Source organism: Spodoptera frugiperda, chromosome 4 (genome assembly GCF_023101765.2).
Source record: "Spodoptera frugiperda isolate SF20-4 chromosome 4, AGI-APGP_CSIRO_Sfru_2.0, whole genome shotgun sequence".
NCBI lineage: Eukaryota > Metazoa > Arthropoda > Insecta > Lepidoptera > Noctuidae > Spodoptera > Spodoptera frugiperda.
The window spans coordinates 1,530,266-1,550,922 of NC_064215.1; the positions used below are offsets into that span (position 1 = coordinate 1,530,266).

General features: G+C 37.8%; 3 protein-coding genes and 1 non-coding gene across 7 annotated transcripts in view; 2 read left to right on the forward strand and 2 right to left on the reverse strand.

Annotated features, from left to right (window-relative positions):
* Window positions 1–553: 553 nt before the first annotated feature.
* Window positions 554–9,822, reverse strand: LOC118272437 (TATA element modulatory factor). Its single transcript, XM_035588955.2, has 10 exons — window positions 7,569–9,822; window positions 6,946–7,163; window positions 6,533–6,674; window positions 5,524–5,743; window positions 4,987–5,211; window positions 4,658–4,850; window positions 4,245–4,389; window positions 4,014–4,094; window positions 3,546–3,734; window positions 554–3,263 (listed from the first exon to the last, which is right to left on the reverse strand). The coding sequence occupies exons 1-10, from the start codon at window positions 9,477–9,479 to the stop codon at window positions 3,117–3,119; spliced, it is 3,471 nt and encodes a 1,156-aa protein (XP_035444848.2). The 5' UTR covers window positions 9,480–9,822; the 3' UTR covers window positions 554–3,116.
* Window positions 9,823–9,889: 67 nt separating this feature from the next.
* Window positions 9,890–9,983, forward strand: Trnai-uau (transfer RNA isoleucine (anticodon UAU)). The gene is made up of 2 exons: window positions 9,890–9,927; window positions 9,948–9,983. It is a non-coding gene; the product is annotated as a tRNA-Ile (tRNA).
* A 340-nt stretch (window positions 9,984–10,323) lies between these two features.
* LOC118272844 (uncharacterized Golgi apparatus membrane protein-like protein CG5021) lies at window positions 10,324–14,343 on the reverse strand. 4 transcript variants are annotated; one of them, XM_035589555.2, is made up of 6 exons: window positions 14,113–14,343; window positions 13,758–13,822; window positions 13,251–13,405; window positions 12,881–12,966; window positions 12,660–12,773; window positions 10,324–12,215 (listed from the first exon to the last, which is right to left on the reverse strand). In XM_035589555.2, the coding sequence occupies exons 1-6, from the start codon at window positions 14,140–14,142 to the stop codon at window positions 12,024–12,026; spliced, it is 642 nt and encodes a 213-aa protein (XP_035445448.1). In that variant the 5' UTR covers window positions 14,143–14,343; the 3' UTR covers window positions 10,324–12,023. The 4 variants fall into 4 exon arrangements, with proteins under 4 accessions (XP_035445448.1, XP_035445445.1, XP_035445449.1 ...); XM_035589552.2 differs by having other exon boundaries at window positions 13,758–13,837; window positions 14,113–14,337; XM_035589556.2 differs by having other exon boundaries at window positions 12,887–12,966; window positions 14,113–14,335.
* An 856-nt stretch (window positions 14,344–15,199) lies between these two features.
* LOC118272845 (E3 ubiquitin-protein ligase znrf2) overlaps window positions 15,200–20,657 on the forward strand; it is a 113,207-nt gene continuing 107,749 nt past the window's right edge. Inside the window, exon 1 of the mRNA XM_035589557.2 lies at window positions 15,200–15,803. Within this exon, the coding sequence (XP_035445450.1) occupies window positions 15,437–15,803 (367 nt within the window). The 5' untranslated portion in view covers window positions 15,200–15,436. The remainder of the gene's footprint in view (window positions 15,804–20,657) is intronic.

Sequence of the window (20,657 nt, forward strand, 5' to 3'; positions counted from 1 at the left end):
TACTTAAGCTACTTTTATTACTCACACAATTCGTGATCCACGCGAGCGAAGCCGCGGACATCAGCTAGTTTCCAAACATAAATGGCACAGTGAAAACTGTTTATGTATGATGTTTTGTACTCCTGGTACTTCGTTAGAAATATGATATTTTTGTGAGACAAAACGAAGACTACTTTAAACCAACTTCAAAAAAGGAGGTTCTCTGTTTGACCCGTATGCATGTATGTATGTTTGATGCGGTTTTCAGCAGAGTATTTTTCAGACTTATGAGAAGGTTTTAGATATGGTACCAGACTTTAAAAAATGAGGTGCAACTTTTGAAGGCGGTTCCTGTTTTTTTTTAAGTTTTTTATTATGTCTTCCCTCTGCGGTCCTAGACATTTTCATGGAAACAAAGCATTTTATATGTGTAAGTATGTAGATAATTTGAAACCTTTAGTAACGAAACGAACGCAACGAGAATGAAGTCAAGCTTTATTATTTACTTTATTCATAAGCTTTGCTGTTAGGTAGGTATCAAGGGAAAGAGTGAGGGAAATGGCACTTTAATAAAATTCTGTTTTATAATTGGCAGTTTATTTATTTACACAATAATAGATAACAATGACCACATGAACATGAATCGCGAAGGAACTTATAAATATTGTAATATTTTGAACTCCATTCATAAGATGAGTGATGCGCAAATATAATATATTTACTAAACTATAATCCAATGCAGTACAGCAGACATTTGTCATTTCTAAATCAAATCTTCGTGATATAAAACTGTGACATGTTCAAACACATTAAGTACTGAGAGCGACTCGTGCCAAGTAGCACTAAACTTAAGTATACCGCTGAGGTGTCGATGACTAAGAGAAACCTTAAAATACGAAACAATATAAATAGCAATGCAGTTCAACCATAGTCCTACAGAAGTGCACAAAATCATCAAATAGTAAATAGTACCAATTGTCTGCTGTACACCACTTGTCTCGCAATACTCTATAACACGCCCAGCTCCCCGTAGCTAAGGTAATCAGCAGAGTAGTGAACTCTGCGATCTCTCATAGCACATCGCTCGATATTACACAATTACTTTAGGAAGACAGACAACAATAATCACTGGGAATTTACGAAAACAAATAACTTTTGAGTATTGAATAAACATTTAGGTAGAGGTTCCACACAGCCATTTTGAGTAAGTTTCAGATAAGTGTTGAGAACTTTAAATAAATCTGTTATTTCAATGTTTTTACAATATTTGCTTGTCTTCCTCCTTGCATACGTCACATACAATTTGAAACTACACAGCTCAATAACACAAGTCGACTCTTCCCGTCGCCTCAACCGAACCTTATCATAATAGTCTTTCCCTATGGTCCCAGTTCAAGAGTTCTCCCATCGTAATTTCCTGGCATTTTTTTAGATTGAACATCTTGCAGTAACCAGGTGTTTCCATACTGTACAGTTGGGACCATTAGGCTCATTTTATAATTATGATACTATCCATCCAACCATCCGCAGCACCATGAAGCAAATACAAAGAGATGTCATAACTGGATCTCCCTTTAATATAATATGTGACACTTTACAGGTAGCGCGGGACATTACAAACCACGCACCTCTCTATTTTCGTTTTTTAACGTTGCCAATTGTCCACATTTTCATGTGCCACTTTCTGAGCGCTTATAACACCTATCTACACCTTTTTATACATAATATCAATAGGCAGGACCGAACTTTTGTATCAAAGTGCACAATCACATTATGGCATCTCCTCTCTGTACTTGCTTCGTGGGCAGCACACACATTTTTATGTACAAATAATAACTATATGTAATATATAATAATACTATACTGTACAAATAATAACATCTATGTGCAGTAACAAACTCACGTTCCACACTTTCAATAATATATTTTAAATATTTCATATACAAACATTTAGAGACAAATATAATAATAATAATTATGACAAGATTGAAATACAAAGGAACGTTCAACGTTTGGCAAATACAATATTAGATCAAGACGGAAGCGAAATATTTATAGAAGAAGAAATCACACACGCGATTTATTAAATCCTAAATATAATATAATTTATAGAACCCCTCTAGTAGCGCCATCTATAGTTTATTTATCACTAAGTATTCAACCAGATAAGTTGCCGCTTTATATTGTAGCGTTATGACTAAGTTTACCGTTAAAATACTCCCAAATAACACAGTATACACGTACTCACGCCCTATAGCCCATGTAGCCCATAATGAAATGTGTCAGCGTAATACTACTATAGATGATACAATGATAGTAATCCAAATTACCTAACTACACCGTATTCATATCTCCATTCATCGCGGATCTAGAACGCTAGAACTAACACATGTGATGACATTTTTTTTCCATAATGTGGATCTAAATATCTAGCGCCATGATTGTAATTTATTTTAGTTGCTGAATCTATGACACGTATTGCTAGATAACTTCAAGCTACAAAATGCTTAGTAGCATGTATACTCGCGGTAAGAGTCAGGTGTCATAGTACTGTTGATTTTTTGCGTATAACATATTTTATAAGGCTATAGTAATAATATACAAAGAATTCTAGACTTTCCTGATTATAATTTACCAACAACATTAACTCTCATATAATTTGAAATGTATGAACAATAGACTGTATAATATGGAATTAAAACTCGAATAAAGCTGCTATTTCAATTACTATCCTCCAACTAAGGACAGTAACGATTCAATATCTATTGTAAGAACATTATATTGGCGGGATATTGCGTTTGATGGCCGAAATTCATATCATCTAAAAATCCAGTTATTTTTATAGAAACTCCATAAAACTAATGTCACAAGTGTTCGAGAATACAAAATGCGAGGAACGAATAGATACAAAAGAGCAGTGAATAGATGCTAGGAATTTTTTAAATATATATTCTCCGCTATACTATATGTATTCATCCCTCGAGTATTATTGACCCTCTCACCGCTAGGTTATCAATTTCGGCCGTGAACAGTATTTAGACAGACGAAGGTTTCCGTTTCCCGCAGGGGTTAGCCAGACACCAGTGGGTCGCCGGCAGCAGTAGCCGGGTGGGGCGGGCGGGTGGGGACGGCGCGTGCTATCGGCGCTGCTTGAGCGCGATGAGCTCGTCGAGCTGCGCCTTGTACAGCTGCGTGACGTCCTGCAGGTCCAGCCGCAGCTCGGCCATCTGCTCTTCCTTCTCGCCGTACATTTGGAGCAGCGCGTCGTATTGTTCTTGTACAGTCTGCAAGTAGTGGTGTGAAGATTAGATTATACTTGTAGTGGGTTTCGTGTAAGCAGTACCGTAATCAAAATACTGATCTAGTTACTTTAGGGTTTTATCTTAGAATTTATATATGTTTTTCATTTTCTCATAAAAAATAATTCAGCAGTTTCAATGTGGCTATTTAACTTTACTTATTTTTTATTAAAATTTTAAAAAGCTTTTAACACAACATATGGAAATTTTTATAACATGTTATCAGTAATGAAGAGATTTTAGAGAAGTGTGATACAGTATACATACATGCATGTCGTCGAGCGCGGCCTGGCAGGTGGCGAGCTTGCGCGCGAGTTGCTCGCGGTCGTGCAGCAGCGAGTCTCGGTGCGCGGCGAGCGCGGCGAGCTCTGCGTCGCGGCGCCGCAGCGCGGACAGCGTGTCCTCCACGCACAGCGCACTGGCGGCCCCGCCACGGACTGGTACTCCCGACTCCTCCTGGATGAACACAATGTTGCTGTAAGCCTTACTTATCGTTAATAAAGGTAAAGTTCAGTAAATAGAAAAATACTGAGTTCAACTTGATGAGTACTGTTGAGTATATTTACTATATACTATATAGCGGACAATATTTCATTTCTTATGAAATACTAATTGTGGTCAATGGCTGTTCGAAGCCCGTTCAAGTGCGAACTTCTCATTTTGCCGACTTACCACTCTGTATGGTTAAGACAAACAATGAAGAAAGGACATATACAACGCATGGTATATACGTACAGAATGCCAGAAGGAAGCTGACAGGGAGTCCGAAATAATAGACTGCGAAGGGGACACCTCGCCACCACGACTCGATTGCTCCTGAAAAACACAAATGGTAAAAAACATGGATCCCTTCTTTTTCCACAAAACATCGATAGCAATAAAAATAAATATAAATGTATCGAAAGTACTACTACTAATAGCAACTTGTTTTACCGCGGGAAGGAATCGACATGACTGTGACAGTACCTGCAGTATGGCCGCCCTTTGTTTCTCGGCCTGCAGCGCCTCGCTCTGCTCGTGCAGCTGCAGCTCCAGCTGCTGCAGGCGCTGCTGCAGCTGCGACTGTTGCTGCAGGTGGCTAGACCGCTCCGTCTCCAGCTCTTCGTTTTTCCTGTACATTACAAACAGCAGTGTGTGAGATACCGTGGATTTGAGTCAACTTTACAAGCCTGGATCTATACTAATATTATAAAGCTGAAGAGTTTGTTTGTTTGTTTGCGCTAATCTCCGGAACTGGTTCGATTTGAATAATTATTTTTGTGTTGGATAGTGTATTTATCGAGGAAGGCTATAGGCTATAAAACATCACGCTATGACCAATAGGAGCCAAGCAGACCGGGTGAAACCGCGCGGAAGTAGCTAGTGTAAGATATATTTACTTGGCAATCTGCTCCTGGAGCTCCTGTATGCGCTGCTGATGCTGCAGGTCCCGCTGCGCCAGGTCGTGTAGTTGCTGGGCGTGCGCCTGCGCCGCGAGGTCGAGGTCCACGAGTCGGGCCTGCAGCGCGCTGCACTCGTCCCGCGACACCTGCTCGCGCTCCACCGCCGCCGCCAGCGCACGCTCCGCCTCCGCTGGATATACATTAAGATTCAGTATATTGAAACACAAGCCCCAGACCAAATTGCAAATGCATCCGTAAGCATCTGGTTTCTTGCTACGGTTCCACCATGGCGCGGATCTAAATCGAAGTTAACACGGAATACGCACCTAGTTGAATGGCGCGTTGCCTGAGAGTATGCGCGTGCGCACGGTCCCGGTCGAGCGCGGCGGCCTGCAGCTGCGCGAGCTGGGCCAGCACGGCGCCCGCGCCCCCCGCGCCCCCGTCGCCCCCGCCCCCGCCCCCGCCGCTGCTCTCTAGCGCACTGCAGGCCTCCCGCGCCTCCTGCAGCTCGCGCCGGAGGGCTTCCTCACGAGCTACCCACTTCTTCTCCTCTGCAATAAACACATCATTATCATTATTCTCAGCATCTTACCACTTATTGCTGCATACAAATCTCTACATTAGCACGTTACATAAACAAACTTTACATAAACTCACTTTATAAACAACAAAGCAAAGTTTTATAAGAGAAACCCATTTTTTCACACGAATGAGCCGGTTCCACCATAGCGATGTCTAGACCCTCTCACCCAATTCCCAATTTCCAAATGGTCAGGTATCACACTTGTAACTCCTCCATGAGCAGCGTTGATTGCTTACCATCACGATCCCCATAAAGAAGTGATCCACGAGAGTATACAGACCAGCCCTCCTGTCCTCCCGGAGCTGCGCGAGCTCGGTCCGCAGCCGCTGCAGGTCCTGCTCGACCAGCTTGGCATTATTCTGCGCGAGATGGGCGGCGGTGGCGCGGCGCGACAGGTCTGCACTGGTCCGCTGCAGCTCGGCCAGCTCGCGCCGCGCGCCCTCCAGCGACGCGCGGCTGCCTTCCAGCTTGTGCTGCGTGTCGTCCAGCTGACTCCGCGTCTACGCAATGTTTATTTATAGTAAAACAAAAAACTCGCCAAGATGAGCCTATCAACGTGCAAAGATAACTTTTGTCTTCGAAAATTCGGAAGAGGTTACTTTCTGTTTCCATTTCAAAATCATTAGGGGCATCGAGTTGGGGGCATCCCTCAACTAATTTTGTTGGGGGATGCTTGCTTTATACTACTTTATAGTAAACATACGATAGTAATGTATTTATGTAATGTATAATACAACGCAAATCTTGGCGAATAGAGGTAAGTAATTCAAGCAACCTGATAGCTAAAAAGTGTCTAAAACCCTTGGTATTCAAAATATGTACTGTTATAGCCAGAAAACATCAGCAGGCATGTTTACAACACAATATTCAGTTAGTTGCTAGTCGCCGCGTCGCGTTTCGCAGCTGATAACGACTCCCGCGCGATAAGCCACACATAAAATGAAACATTATACCATACGATGGATATTTTATAACCGTTAGTTATGTCCTCATAGCTCTACGGTGGATGCAATTGCAATAGCTCATTGATCGAGAGGTTGCTATAGTAACCGTCTGTTTGAGAACACAGGTTCAGTCTTACAAATCTGAAATTCTTTGTAAACTGTACAGAATCGTATTCTGAAAGGTTTATAAACAAATCCTGACGCCTTTAATGCCTAAACACCCAGAAGTGTAGGCAGGAGCACATATAAATGTGACGCCCACATCTCACCAGTTATGATGTGTCACACAGGAATGAGAATGATGTAATTTATTTAAACTAGTAGTAATTGTAGTAAAGGACACACCTCCATGAGTTCAGTCTCTAGTTTCTTGTTGGCTGTGGTGAGCCGGTACACTGCTTCAATCTGGCTAACCTCCAGCTCCTCCTTAGCAGCTATGGACCTCTTCAGCCTGTCTAACTCCGCTGACTGCTCTGCTATTTTATCTCTGGAAATTGTAACAATAACATTTAACAAATTATTTATAACTGTTTACAATAAAATCAGAAGCTGACTAGTCAGCAACTAAAAAAAAGCAGATTCCCTTTAAGTTGATTCTGCTATAATACCCTCACTTGGCGGATCACAGAATCTCAGTTAGGTCACATCTTCTAAATCCAAGACATCACATAAAGCTATTAGTAGCTTGTACTAAAGCTTTTGCAACTGTTTAAATTGTTTGCAGTAACTATACCCAAAATACTACATGATGGCCCTACCTCAATCCCTTGATGACCTGTTCATTATCTTTCTCCTTGGCCCTCAGCTTCTTGATGATATTGGAGTGCTGCAGCTGCTGACGCGCCAGCTTCTCGCCTTCCTCCTGCAGCTGAGCTATCACCTCATCCTTCTCCTTAAGCGTGTTCTCCAGCTCCGATGAGTTCTTGCGTGAAGACGATTCTGACTTCACCTGGTCCAGTTGTTTTCGCAGCTGATCCTATTTGATTGTATTTAAAAATGAATGAAACTTGATCCTCCTACATGAGTGAGTCATAATAACAGTCCCACTTTATCATTGTAATGATATAAACAATATTTAAAAGCTTTGTTTTGTTTTACTACACATTATTGGAACCACATTTTATTATTAGTTAATCAGAAATCTGTCCTTATCAAAGTAATCAGTATTGTAAATTAATAAGTAATTGACTCAAGGTTTTATACTGGCTAAAATATGCTTATCTATGAAACTGGAGCCACACATAACTAGTTAATACACATTCTTTCATTATTTTAAGGAGGTTGACAATTGGCCATTTTCTATATTTAAGGAAACCATTGATAGTTACCTACTTTGAGAAAGTTAAGAAGTATTATTTTTAAGATAAATAAAAGTTCAAACCTTTTCCCTGATGGCTTGTTGAAACTTCTTCTCCAGAGCAGACATTCTCTGTGTGTAGTCTTCTGTGATAGTATTAATGTCACCACCCTCGTGCTTCAACATCAGTGACTCCACTTGGCTCTTCAAGTCAGCATTGTTTTCTGCCAAGTCTGCATTATTCCTACTCATTTCCAACAGTCTGTTTTCTCTTGCTTCTAGCAGCTCTGCCATTTCACAAAGCCTCCTCATCAGTCTCTCATTCTCTGAGCCCTGGCTCTCATCACTTGTGTTACTCTGCACAGATGCCTCAGATAGCTCTCGGTTATGTCCCCTTATCTTTGTGGCTAAAGATTTACCTAATACTAGATCCACCAAGTTTGGGGAAGTTGTGCCATCAAACTTTGACTGTTTAAAAGCATATTTAGCAGGACTATTCCTAAAGCCATGACCATCTCCATTAGGACTAGGAATTATTTCAATATCTGAAGAAGTAGCTGTTTCTAGCTCATCTCCTGATGTGTGACCTGATGTCCGGTCTGACCCGATCTTGACCAAATCACTTTTACTATCAGAACTTATTGGAGAAGTTCTTTCTTTAACACTGCCATCCTTCTGTGAAGAGCTACTGCTAGATTCATTGCACTGCTGCTTCTCAACATTGACAAATGCAGAACTTTCAGACCTTAACATGTCACTAGAAACATTTACATTGTAGAATGATGACGAGTCACTCAATTTCTCAATGAGAACATCTTCCTGCTCTTTCTTCTGGTCTTCTGCAGTCATGTCCAAGTTAATACTGTCACCATCAGCATTTAAAGTTCTATCTGACCAAGAACCGTCATTGGAAGAATTCTCACTAATTTGCATTCTTTGTGGAACTAAGGCCTGCTCTAAATGCATCAATTCTTTTTCTATGACTTTCCTGCTTGCATCCGTTTTAATTACTTTGGTGAAGGGGCTTACAGACTTGTCATCAGTGTCCAGTACAGTGGGTGCTGTACACTCAGATATGGAGTTATAAGACATGGTGTCTTCATCATCGTCAGCTACTAAACTGACACTATCTGCAGTGTCTGCTTTTTCAGTCTTATCGCCTATTGGAGTAGACTTTTTGTCACTGTTATCTCCAGGAGACACACAAAGAGAAGATGAATTGCTATTTTTTTCACTAGAATAACTATCAAAACCAAGGCACTCTATTGAACTGGGACTCACCAGACTATCAGGTAATATTTCTACAGATTCGGAGTTATGCTTCTGTCCAGTGCTACTGCTGCGAGATATGGAATGTACAGAAGCCTCTGAGTCAGGCGTAGTCTTCAAGCTCTGGGACAAGACTTCTACAGAATCAGAACTATTCCTGCTTGAAACAAGTGACAGTCTATGAGATTTTGCTGAATCTCGCCGCTCATCCACCTTTGGTAGTTCATCTTTTAGAGATTTGGTTATTCTGTGATCCAATGCCTCGCTGTCAGACATAATGAGCTGACTTTTAGAGAACAAATCATCTTGACTACCATATTTACTGTCAGCAATAACATTCATAGACTTAGCTTTCGGTGGTCTCACGATTGTGGATTCTTCATCTTTAGGTTGCTCAAAGAAAGAGCCAGCAAACGAGCCCCAAATGCTCTGTGACGTGGACTTGGACGGGCTCTCTGTAACGACGGGCTGTTCCTTGATGGGAGTATTTTGCTCGCTCTCCGCACTCACTGTCAAACCCCACGACGAAAAGAAATCAGAGTTGTCTTTCTGTGGAGTGTTGCTGTGACCCGGAGACGACTTGGCGCTGGTCTGTGGCGTTGCCTCCTCTTCTGGCTCATCTCCACTTTCATCCTGGATGTCGAGAGCCTTGTCAATAGTTTTCTGCGCTTCTTTCAGCGCATTCTTAGCAAGGCTCGTAAGGCCTGACGTGTCGAACCAATTCATTGTGTCGGCACATTAGACAAAACACAGCACAATCACAGCTTATTCATAACACTGAATAACGTTTTACTATCACCCTTATAACTGATTCAATACCGTGATTGTTTTGAGATTATCCATGGAAATACACTTCAACTAATCACAACAAACCAGGTGACGTTTCCATTTTGTTTATGTATTTCACGAAAGAATTTGCAATTGTCAAATTAATTTATTGAATTTTTATAGCAAAATGTCTTGTAAGACTGGAAGATTTTAGAATATAACAAATTAAACTATAATTTTCTAGTCGGAAGAGTGCCACGAAAAGTATGTGAACGACTGATTTGACGTTTGATAATGGCAAAAAAGAACATCATTTGACTTTGGCAGTGATCTAGATAGAGGCCCGGTTTTTCGCCTACTTTGACATAGCTCCAGTGGCGCAATTGGTTAGCGCACGGTACTTATAAGACAGTAGACGTGTGAGTAATGCCGGGGTTGTGAGTTCGAGCCTCACCTGGAGCAATATTTTTTGCTGCGTTTTACAAACCTTTAGTTGTTTAGAAAACTTATTTATTTAAATGTTTGTCATTTTGAATAATTTTCATAACATTTTATTTTAATTTATAATTTTTCTAGAGCATATTTTTCTTACACAATGATTTCTCCTCAAAACATCACTTTTCTCTATAAATCACTAATAATTTCACACAGGATAATATCACTTCATAGAAATCATTATTTATGTATGTAATAATGTTGGGTTTGTATTTAATAGAACTGTGAAATCTTTCAGCCTCAGTAGGTACCAACTTTTTCCTCAACCCCGCTAGACTAGGTTAATGTAGAAAATAAAACAATAATGGCATATTTACCATAGTTTATTATCTTAAAATAACTACATTATATACAGAATGTGGTGAGACGGTGACAAATAAATAAACAAACCTTCATGAAGAATAATTTATCTTTATAGGTTAATGTTTTTCTATTGTATTCATAATTTCTAGAGGCATTAAAACTTATGTAAAAATAAGTACCTACCTAAGGTACTTATTTTTACTGTTAATTACTGTTGTTTTGTAAAAGCAAACCATTTATAGGTATATTAGTACTTGTTGTAACAAACTCTTTTTACATAGTTTTATCAGTTGAATTCTGCAAAGCTAGATAACATCTATTTGCACTGCATTCAACATAATAATAAACTATAGGTGCAGTGTGCATTGATAAGCTGTTTTTTTTTTCATTTATAAACCTAATTAGTCTTCAACACTAAACAACATGTATTGTTGTAAAAAATATGGGGTTCTTGTATTGTTGGACGTCAATATTCATAAAATATGGCTTTTATAAGCAATCAATAAAACAAGCAAACATCTGGTCGTTGAAACATACGCGCATTTATTAATTCAATAGATTGTTGTATTGATAACACACTGGAAAACTAGAATTAAGGTTTAGTTGATCAATAATATGAAACATCTTGAAAAGTTTTCTCTTTTATTTTTCAAATTATAAATAGCTTATATTACAGACATTATCTAAAGGTAAGATAATTACCTTAAACTTAAAATGTCAATAAATTATAGTCTAATTTAAATACGTTAATGAAGAATCTGCAACTCGATTTTCATTTTATGAATAGCAAAATACATGTTATTAAAATAATTGTATGTAATTGTGAAATAAAATTTATTTAACAAATAGATAGACTGAAAATGTATTAGTGTTATATTTTTAAATACGTGTTAATATGACAATGTAATATAAAATGTATAGTCATTATTCTGGACAGAAGATCTGATTAAAAAAATAAATTAAATACACTCAAGGAACTGCCAACATTGTTATGAAAATCATATCACAATCACAAAGTTATATTTATATTACATATTTATCTATTATATAATTTTATTACAACTATAAATAGAATAAGTACTAAGACTGCACACAATGATTTCTGGCAAAAAATAAACTGTCTGAACTGTGTTGACTGTAAGAATAAACTTGAAATTTAAGAAGTAAAAAAGTCAGTAAAAGAACGATAATGTTGGCGAATCGTATAGATAGATATCGACTATCCACATAATTAAAATTAATGGTTTCCAACCACAATAGTTGCATTGACGATTTGTATGTATAGGATAGGTGTTGTCATAAGAATGCAGTGTTATATTGTAAACAAATAACTAGTTACTTCTAATGGCTAAATAAAGGCTTGTTCACATCAAGCAACTGATATTAGCACACATGTACTCTAACAAATCATCCACATCACATGTGTAAACATACTGAACATATCTTTTTCAAATACTCCATATCGCACATTCTTTGAGAAACTGTTACTATGCTTACTTTTCCGTATGCAAAGTTATTGATGATTTTTAAAAATTGTAACTAACCAAATTAAATCAGTTTTAGTTTATCTAAATGCCTTTTAATTTATCAAAATACATTTTCATCTAAATACAATGAAAATCAACTGTAGTCATTTCAAATAGGACGTGCGATTATACCATTGTGCACAGGTCTATTGGAACTAAATAACATTAATAACGTATATTACACTACCCCCGTGTTGCCAGTAGTAGGGGGAGCTGGCTGTGAGAACATGAAGGTGCTCGCGTTCTGGAATATTTGCTTCTTCACAAACTCCGTGGTGGCAGACTTGAGGTTCTCCTTGGCTCCGAACTTGCACTTGATGTAGCCATACAGGTTGGCCCCCGTCAAGGTTAGTGCGATGAGGACTAGCAGCTGAGGACAAGAAACACATACATTCATTAAGTTCTGTTCATGTCACAGTTGTATGGTATTTTGTAAAATATATAGAAGGTCAAACTTGTTCTCATCTTTTTCAATGTTCTTTCTCCTCATTTTTCCAAACAGGTAGAACTTTGCGGAATTAGTCTACAAACCTATAGTAGTGTTAAAAATATATTACACTGAGTATTGTTTTATAGCAGCATATTAATCATCGAAGTTAATCTACGCTTGCTGTTAATGACTAAGCCATGTCCTACAATCTTTATCTGATAAACCATTTAAAAATGTGTTAATAATGTTTCTCGTGAAATAAAAATACCTACTTTTGAAAATTTTGATAACAATTGATCCGAAAGTAAGAAAATTGGAATAATTGCACAGAAAAATATAAGTAACTAGATAAAATACATGTAATACTTATAAATAACAACATACCATCCATTTGAATTTGAGTCCAAACAAACAGAAGATGAAGAAAGTTGACCAGATGGCTGGGCACAGGATCAGCCCCATCCAGAATAGTCGGCTCTCATTCTGGTTCACTCGATTCTGGAATGTGAAACAGACTTATTTAGAAAAAGTTCAAATATATTTTATATAATATTAGTAAAGCATGCAGTGTTATTGTATTAGTGTAGGATTTGCAAAACACTCACATTTACCTGTTTTGTCTCAAACACCCAATGGGATTTGCCATCGTCATCTACATAGTTCCACCATCGCAACCCAACTAATAGGCGTCCTGAAATAAAAGGAAATTAACTACTATATTTCTTTAGTTCATCATAGAGAATAGAGCATTAATCAGTTTATAAATATAGTCCACACTAGATATAATGACTTAACTTAATGTTATCTGATATACTTATGGGTTTCAAAGAAGATTCAGAGAAAATTTCCAACCTCCTTGCTCAGCTTGAAGATAATGGCAAAACCTATTTTAAATACTGGAGGCCCATAATCCAGTTGAGCAATGGACCTGTTTCTAGCTATTTGTGAACATAAAACAATTATAATAAGACCTACCACTGATATTCTTGACAGTCCAGAAGTCTGCGGACAGCAGCAGGACAACTAACACAAAGCTGGCAATGAAGGAGTCGGAGAACCAGCCACACAGCATGTACACCACTATGGCAGAGCATCGGAATACCAAGTGGAAGAAAACTATGTATGGGTGCCTGGAAAGTATGAGTTACACTGTTAGGGAAATGCACACAAAACAATATATCATTGGTTAACTACTAAAAGTTAACTGTATAGATAGATAATATGCACACTAGGACTTTCAAGTATTAGGGTATTTTTTATCTCATTGCACAGTTGGCACAGTAGGCTAGATGATGATGGCCATATCAGAAAATACCTAGTTAATAGATTTTGTAACTAAACATACCATTAGTCCTGCTGAACATAACAAGTAAAATACAGCCTGTTCCTGTTCTGATAAGAGTGCCAACCTCCTAAACAAAATAGATAAAGAATAGGAGAAAGAATCAAATATTAGTTTAACATATGCTCTGGAATACTCACACAAACTGCTTATTAGCATTATCTTCTTCCCCGAAGGCGAGGGTGTCGTCGTCTAGCAGCGGCACCTGCGGCACACCTGGCTGTAAGTAGCGCGGTAACAACACTACATCAGCTCAAGCCGTGCAAAGCAAATCAACTATCCATCCACTATACTCTGTAGAGCTCAAAATTAACTTCTTTCTACATAATTAATTGCAAATCAAAACAGCTAGGGAGTAAATATCATGAATTGACTATAACACAATTACAATGTTGATGATAATGGTCTTGTAAATTAGGGAATGTTATGAAAATTATTATCAAACAGATTCCAAACATGTCAGACATCGTTAAAATTCCGAACTCAAGTACTTACGGTTGCCGAATTCATTGCTGGGTTATTCATCCTCGTTTGTAACTATACAGCGCTATTTTTAATCCTTATTTTATTAATTAAAATATTGTTAATTGTACACGCTCTACCTACTATTATAATAATTCGTCATCGATTTATAACAATTTTCAACTTTGTTTTTATATTTTGACATTTGCTCGTGTATGCGATAGCTAGATTCAATTTACTTTTGTAAAACAGAGAGAAAAACCATTTAATGCTTCATTTTGTACTATTGTTGTCAAAAGTTGTGGAATATTATCACTAATTCTGATTCTGACATTGACAGCTTTTTGACGACAAGATTCAGTGACTGATGACATGTCAGATTAGGGATCCTCAAGTTTTAGAAAAATCCATAAAGAGATAGTGTTTTAGTCACCATTTATCTAAACTCAATTTTGATTAATTTCAAAGAAAAGATGAGTTTAAAATACATGTTCTTTTATGTGTATGTACCTTGACTAATTTTAAAATAGAGTAGAGCTTTCACCCACGAGATACATAATACGATCTGGCCGACCTGATAAAGATCACAAAGAACGGCTAGATGCAAGTCTTCTTGCAGGTCGAACTGAAAATCATTGGGAAAGAAACACACTATGATCAGCACTAGCAGTCAACGTGTTGTGGTTTGTAGCCACTTGTGTTATGTTTTTCTTGTGGTTATAGATGAGATGTGAGGATGATGAAAATGATGAATGATGGTAAATTTTAAAAACGACAGGCTGCTAAAGTTCCTTGTAACCAAGGCAAAACACCTATTGTCTTACCTACGATGTCATAAATCTATATTTGTTCATGTTTTTACATTATAAATAATAAAAGTAGAGAATTTAATGAACGCATCGTTGAATAATTTTCAAACGAATATCGTTTTGCAGAAAATGAAAACAAGTATTTGTATTTTATTCAAATCGAAGTGATAATATTATAATTATTTTCCCAACTCACTGTTATTAATTATTGTGAAATATTCCGTAGCAATTTGGATAAACAAAGTCAATGTTATTTTAAAGTTTTTGAACGAAGGTTGCGCATATCGCAGAACACCCGTTCTAACTTCACTGAAGTAAAAAAAAAGATACACCTGTCAAAATTTTGCAGCAGGGCACATGCGAAGGCTGTTTACAATTTTGCAACATACTTGTGTTTGTCATTATTGTGTTATTTTTGTAGCTTAAAGTTACAATATTCTTCTGTGTCTTACGATGTCTTCCGCCGGCGCGGTGGTCGGTTCCCGCGTGTGGTCGTGATTCTCGGTTTTAGTGCGTGACAGGTGCGAATTTTGCGTAACGGAGTCGCGATGGGCGCAAAGGCGAGCACCGCGAACGGGGGCCAGAGTCCGCGCACCAGGACATTCTCCACGAGCTCCAGCTCCGAGGTGGTGTCCAGCGGCGCGGGGTTCAGCCTGCTGCGAGCGATACCCGGGATACAAGTGACGAACGACCGCCAGCGAGCCAGGTCACTGTCTTCCGTGCCAGACCTGCACGCGTCTCACGAAGCTATCGCGATCCCGCCTAACTCGCAGAGCTACGAGGCGTCGGCCGCTGCCAGCCCCGACACAGACTCGAGCTCTAACGAGGAGGCGGGCCCGGTGCCCGGCACCTCGCTCGCGCTGGGCCGGGTCTACGCCACGCACTCCCTGCCTTCACATATCTGGTCAATAAACGGTGAGTACTTAGCAGTAAGTTTCTAATTAAATAACACAATGTGAGGGTACTTTACTTGTGTTACATGTTAGGTAATCATTGTTGTTGTTTCATCAGAGGATGACTGTCTTGATGTGTTGACATTTCTCTGCAAAGCTTTAGGTCTCTATGTTCATATAACTAAATGGCATTTTTACAATGAATGTATTAGTGAGGTAAACTACATGTTACACAAGTTGTCAGATAGATAAGGTGTATATTTGGCTGCCAGTCCTTTGTGTAACAAACAATTTGACACATCACTTGCACACTTATACTGTGGCCCATTGAGCTATCTAAACATAATGACTAGTAAAGTTATGAAGTATTGATATCTCCAAATAGGCACCTGCCTATTTAAATATTAGATTTTAGTACTAGGTAATTGTCACAAGTGAAGAATTCATGGTAAATAGAAATAGTATTATCTTGGCATGTTTGTCTGCAATCAGATACTGCATTCAGTTTATGATAAAATAATTAATGTACCAATTTTGTTTGTGTTATAATTATATTCAAAATGAATCATGTGATTATCTCCAAAAATAAGTTTTTATACAATTAAGAATACGGAAAATGTTCTCTCGTCCGAACAATGCTTGATTGGTTTTGGTGCTAGCGTTATATTACTTCCAATTGCTATTCATATTGACAAAGGTAATTTATCATACAATTCAAATATTTTCACAAGTAACCTGTGTATTTATCTGATGGATGTGATATTTAAATGTTTCCCCTAGTGGGTAGATTATTCTCAAACTTTTAATCAGTTACCTACATTATTAATTCAAAGGAAGACATACTTATTACTAGTGTTGAGGTGTAATTACTTTGAATATAAAAACTAAAACAATACATTCCTAGGTATGTACTACCTATATACTGAATTTTAACCAAGACAGTAGAGCATTAATTTAATAACAATGAAGTAATTACATAACAATGAGATTATGTTGTAATATTATAAATATAATGTAATAACTTTATCTGCAGTATGTTAACATTGACCGTGAAATCTGTAGTTCATGTTATTATGTACTGTGAATATGTAACGAGGCATCTATTTAGGTATTGTTACATAATAGGTCCCAAATAGACTCGATTGAATATTCAATGAGAGAGGCCACTCCGTCATTATATTAGGTGTTATTGAACAAGATAGGGTTCATAATATTTAGTTCTGTGTTTTTATTTTTAATATAAACTGTACATGGTTATGTTATTTAATTGAAGTATTCCGTTGTGAAGTATGTTTTGCATGATTAGAATATTTAACAGGAAAAAGCAATAATACCTATGATACATCATACCTGTTTATTTACTTATTTAACTAGTCTCTTTATCATTAACAAGATTAAAGTTGTTTACAGTCATAATGTGACATCCAAATGAAATCACGGGTGTTTCCGATTGGCCCCGTTTTGTTAAAAAATATGTGACATGCAATGAAAATGATTTTGGTACTTGGGCAATGACTTGCAATTATTAACAGATTATTATAATTATACATAGGTAGTTCATTAGCCATCTACATTATCATTGTGATTATTTATGTGGTAAACAACTTTTGTATCATTATTGCTGATCATTCAGAGTTCAGGCTCAACAAATGAATTTATATGTTATATTGTGGATATGAACATTAGGGTAATTGTGTAATTCCAAACTCTAGCTTATTGTTATTATATTTTATTTACAGCTATAAGTAATATTTCAGATCACAATAAAACCATAGCTTACATTACAATGAAAACAAATCTGTCCTATTTCTGAGTACTCAGCAGAGCACACATTGAACAACACTCGTCCAGGAGCGCGAGCGCGCGTTTAGTGCAGCAGTTTAATAAAGTGGCTTGAGAATAATAACTTAGTAATTAATCTACAAAAAACTAAAACTATGCATTTTCACCAACGAACACCTACAGTAAACACAAATATCAACTATAATGGCCAAATAATTGAAAAAGTGAACAGTGCAAAATTCTTAGGAATCCTAATCGACAGCCAGTTAAGGTGGAAGCCGCAAGCAGAAAATATATGTAAACGTTTAAGTACAGCCGCGTTTATGTTGCATAACCTCTCAAAAAAAGTTGATACCCCAACAGTGTTATTGGCTTATCATGGTCTTGTAATGTCCGTTTTAAGATTTGGGTTAATATTTTGGGGAAATTGCAGTGAGCGAGAAAGCATTTTTCAAAGCATGGAAACGATGTTGGAGAGCAATATTTGGGCTTAAAGTAACTGATAGCTGCGTACTTATATTTAAGTCTCAGAAACTATTAACCTTTCCATGCCTTTATATCCTTGAATTAGCAATATTTGTAATAACCAATAGATGTTTATTTCCAACAGTAAGCTTTAAGATCTCAATATCAGAACTTATTATTGATAGGAGTATTCAAAACTAGTCTACTGAAAAAAAGTGTAATCTGTATGGCTCCTATTATCTATAACAAAATTCCTAACCAAATTAAAAACTTACCGCTTCAGAAATTTAAGAAATGTTTCACAGAATTATTAGTAGATAAGTTTTATTACTCTGTGCAGGATTTCCTAGACGACAATTTGTAATATTTTAGTTGTAAGCTTTATATTTGCACGCCAACAAGGCCGAATGTATATGGATCTTCCAAAATGTAATTTACCACCCTATTCCTATGTACCTACATTTTAAGCAAATAAAGATTTATTAAAATTAAATATTAAAATTAAAAAAATTAAATTACGATAAACATCGGGACTGTTTCTTGAGTGTTCACATCAAATATTTCTGGCACGTCTGCCGCAACTATTGAAATAGTTTGTTCACCTCGGCCACAATGGACAGACACGGGCATTACTTGTCACGATATTGAGCTATTACCGCGCTATTTCTGCCTACCTCACTACGGCGCGGTCGTGACAGCGACATCACTATTAACTCCCGTGCGTCTACGCGTCTGGGAGCGACTTTCTCGTACTATAATAAATCGCGGCCACTTTTCCGGGTTGAGGCGCACGCGCTTTCGTCGTTCAGTCGTGTTCGGACTACCGCAGCGCTCGCACCGCCACCACTATGTACAGACGCCGCTACCGCACCACCCTCGGGCTCGGGCTCGGCTCCTCCTTCTCCTCCTCGTTCTCCACGACGCTGTCGTTCCGCACCACCACCACCACCACTACCTCCGCCACCGACACCGTCAGGTCGGACGCGCGCGCCACTGCCGCTAAGCTCAAATCCAAGTATGAAAACGCCGGCACAGCGCAAGGTGCGTGTCTTACTAACGTGTGTGCGACTAATACCCATGCTCTTGTGATTTCGGAAAACTGAAACATGTTCGTGTTTATTTTCTCGCTCATATCCCGAGGAGTAATATCTGATCGTAGCCTCTTTGTTAGTTTTCCTCATGTGAGGGATGTTGGTTGTGATTGCCCATTCCGACTATATTTGTTTCCCCACCCTTTATTGTAACGGTTCTATATTTGATAACATGAATTTCATGAACGAACATGGCCACATTTTCCTGCTCCAGATAAAATGTTTCGCGATAACTTTTGCGAGCTTTTAATATTATCATTTTATCAGAGCTACAAAAGTGCTTTAAACATATTGTATCTGGGTGGAATTTGTTCGTACTTTTATTAATTTTTGTCTAGACTTGGGATCAAGTATTTTATATACAAATAATTTTACGATAAAAAAGCTCCGGACATTTTGTACAGCGGGCGTATTCTTCAATGTTTAGTTGATGTTAATAAATCATATGCTCGACCATGTGCTATGTATAGCGGAGTTGTCCGAATTCTGTGACAAGTACGTTTTGACATAATTGTGTCAGAAACCGAACCGAGCACGCAGCCACTCGATACCAGCTCGTAGACAGCCTAGGGTTGCCGACCTGCTGAATACAAATAATAGTAATTTTAAATTAACTTGGTATAGAGGTGTTTAATAGGATGTTAATCAAAATCCTAAACTGGCAAAATAGCTAGGTACCTAATAATTGTATTGTACATACACATGTTGACACAAAATACTAACATAACATAATATGGCTCAATGTTTACAAACCGTACTTTTGTTTTAGTCAGTCACTTATTAACTTCGATTAAAAACATAAGAATCGTATAGCTTTTAGCGCTAATTATTAAAATAGCAAGTAAGTTAAAAGTGTCTTATGAAAATATAAGAAGAGTAAATGTAAAGTTAATGAACCATCATTCCTTCCTTTTCTTTTAAGAACAGTGCAAAGCGTAAAGAACTGCTATAGACATCTTATCAAAGGCTAGGGTTGTTTAGCTTTTTATTAAACGACCTTGTTTTAATATATTTTTCCAACGCTACATTACCGCCTGTCTGCCTTTTCAGGTAGTCAAGTTACGGAGGAACAGAGCCTGAACAGGCAAAGCGAACCTTTGACTAAATATTTCTATTCTACTTTTTATGAGGTGTAATTTAAGCGAGTTTCTCCACTGTTGCGTAATGAACTACTAGGACCTCGCTTTGTACGCGTGCCGTGAGCTTAATACGCTTTAAATTGTCCTATTTAATATGACACATTGGGTTTGCGTGTTTACGAAACTGCATCGGTAGTTTGCAAGCTAACTGAAACTAACTAACTGAACATTTTTGTATGCAGATTATACATTTTATTATGCATATTCATAAACAGTGGAAGAGTTGCAGATTAACGCACACAACTATAAAATTTGGATTTCTAAATGTTTATTATATTCGTGATCTTATTTGCCACGATGAGATAGACGGGACAGCTTCTGATTCGCCTCATTTATGTGTCTACTTGTCTAGTATAATATAAAATATTGTTACCCCAGCCGTAGTGTGACTAGTGAAGT

Excerpts from the sequence above, each read along its gene's own strand:
- LOC118272437 (XM_035588955.2), bottom strand. The coding sequence starts at position 9,479 with ATGAATTGGTTCGACACGTCAGGCCTTACGAGCCTTGCTAAGAATGCG. Across the intron at positions 5,744-6,532 it reads TAGAGACTGAACTCATGGAG|ACGCGGAGTCAGCTGGACGA; the intron begins GTGTGTCCTTTA and ends AACATTGCGTAG. Across the intron at positions 3,735-4,013 it reads CAGCTTCCTTCTGGCATTCT|GAGGAGTCGGGAGTACCAGT; the intron begins GTACGTATATAC and ends GTGTTCATCCAG.
- LOC118272844 (XM_035589552.2), bottom strand. The coding sequence starts at position 14,142 with ATGAATAACCCAGCAATGAATTCGGCAACC. Across the intron at positions 13,406-13,757 it reads AATGCTAATAAGCAGTTTGT|GCACCCATACATAGTTTTCT; the intron begins GTGAGTATTCCA and ends CATACTTTCCAG. Across the intron at positions 12,774-12,880 it reads TTGAGACAAAACAGGTAAAT|AATCGAGTGAACCAGAATGA; the intron begins GTGAGTGTTTTG and ends TTCACATTCCAG.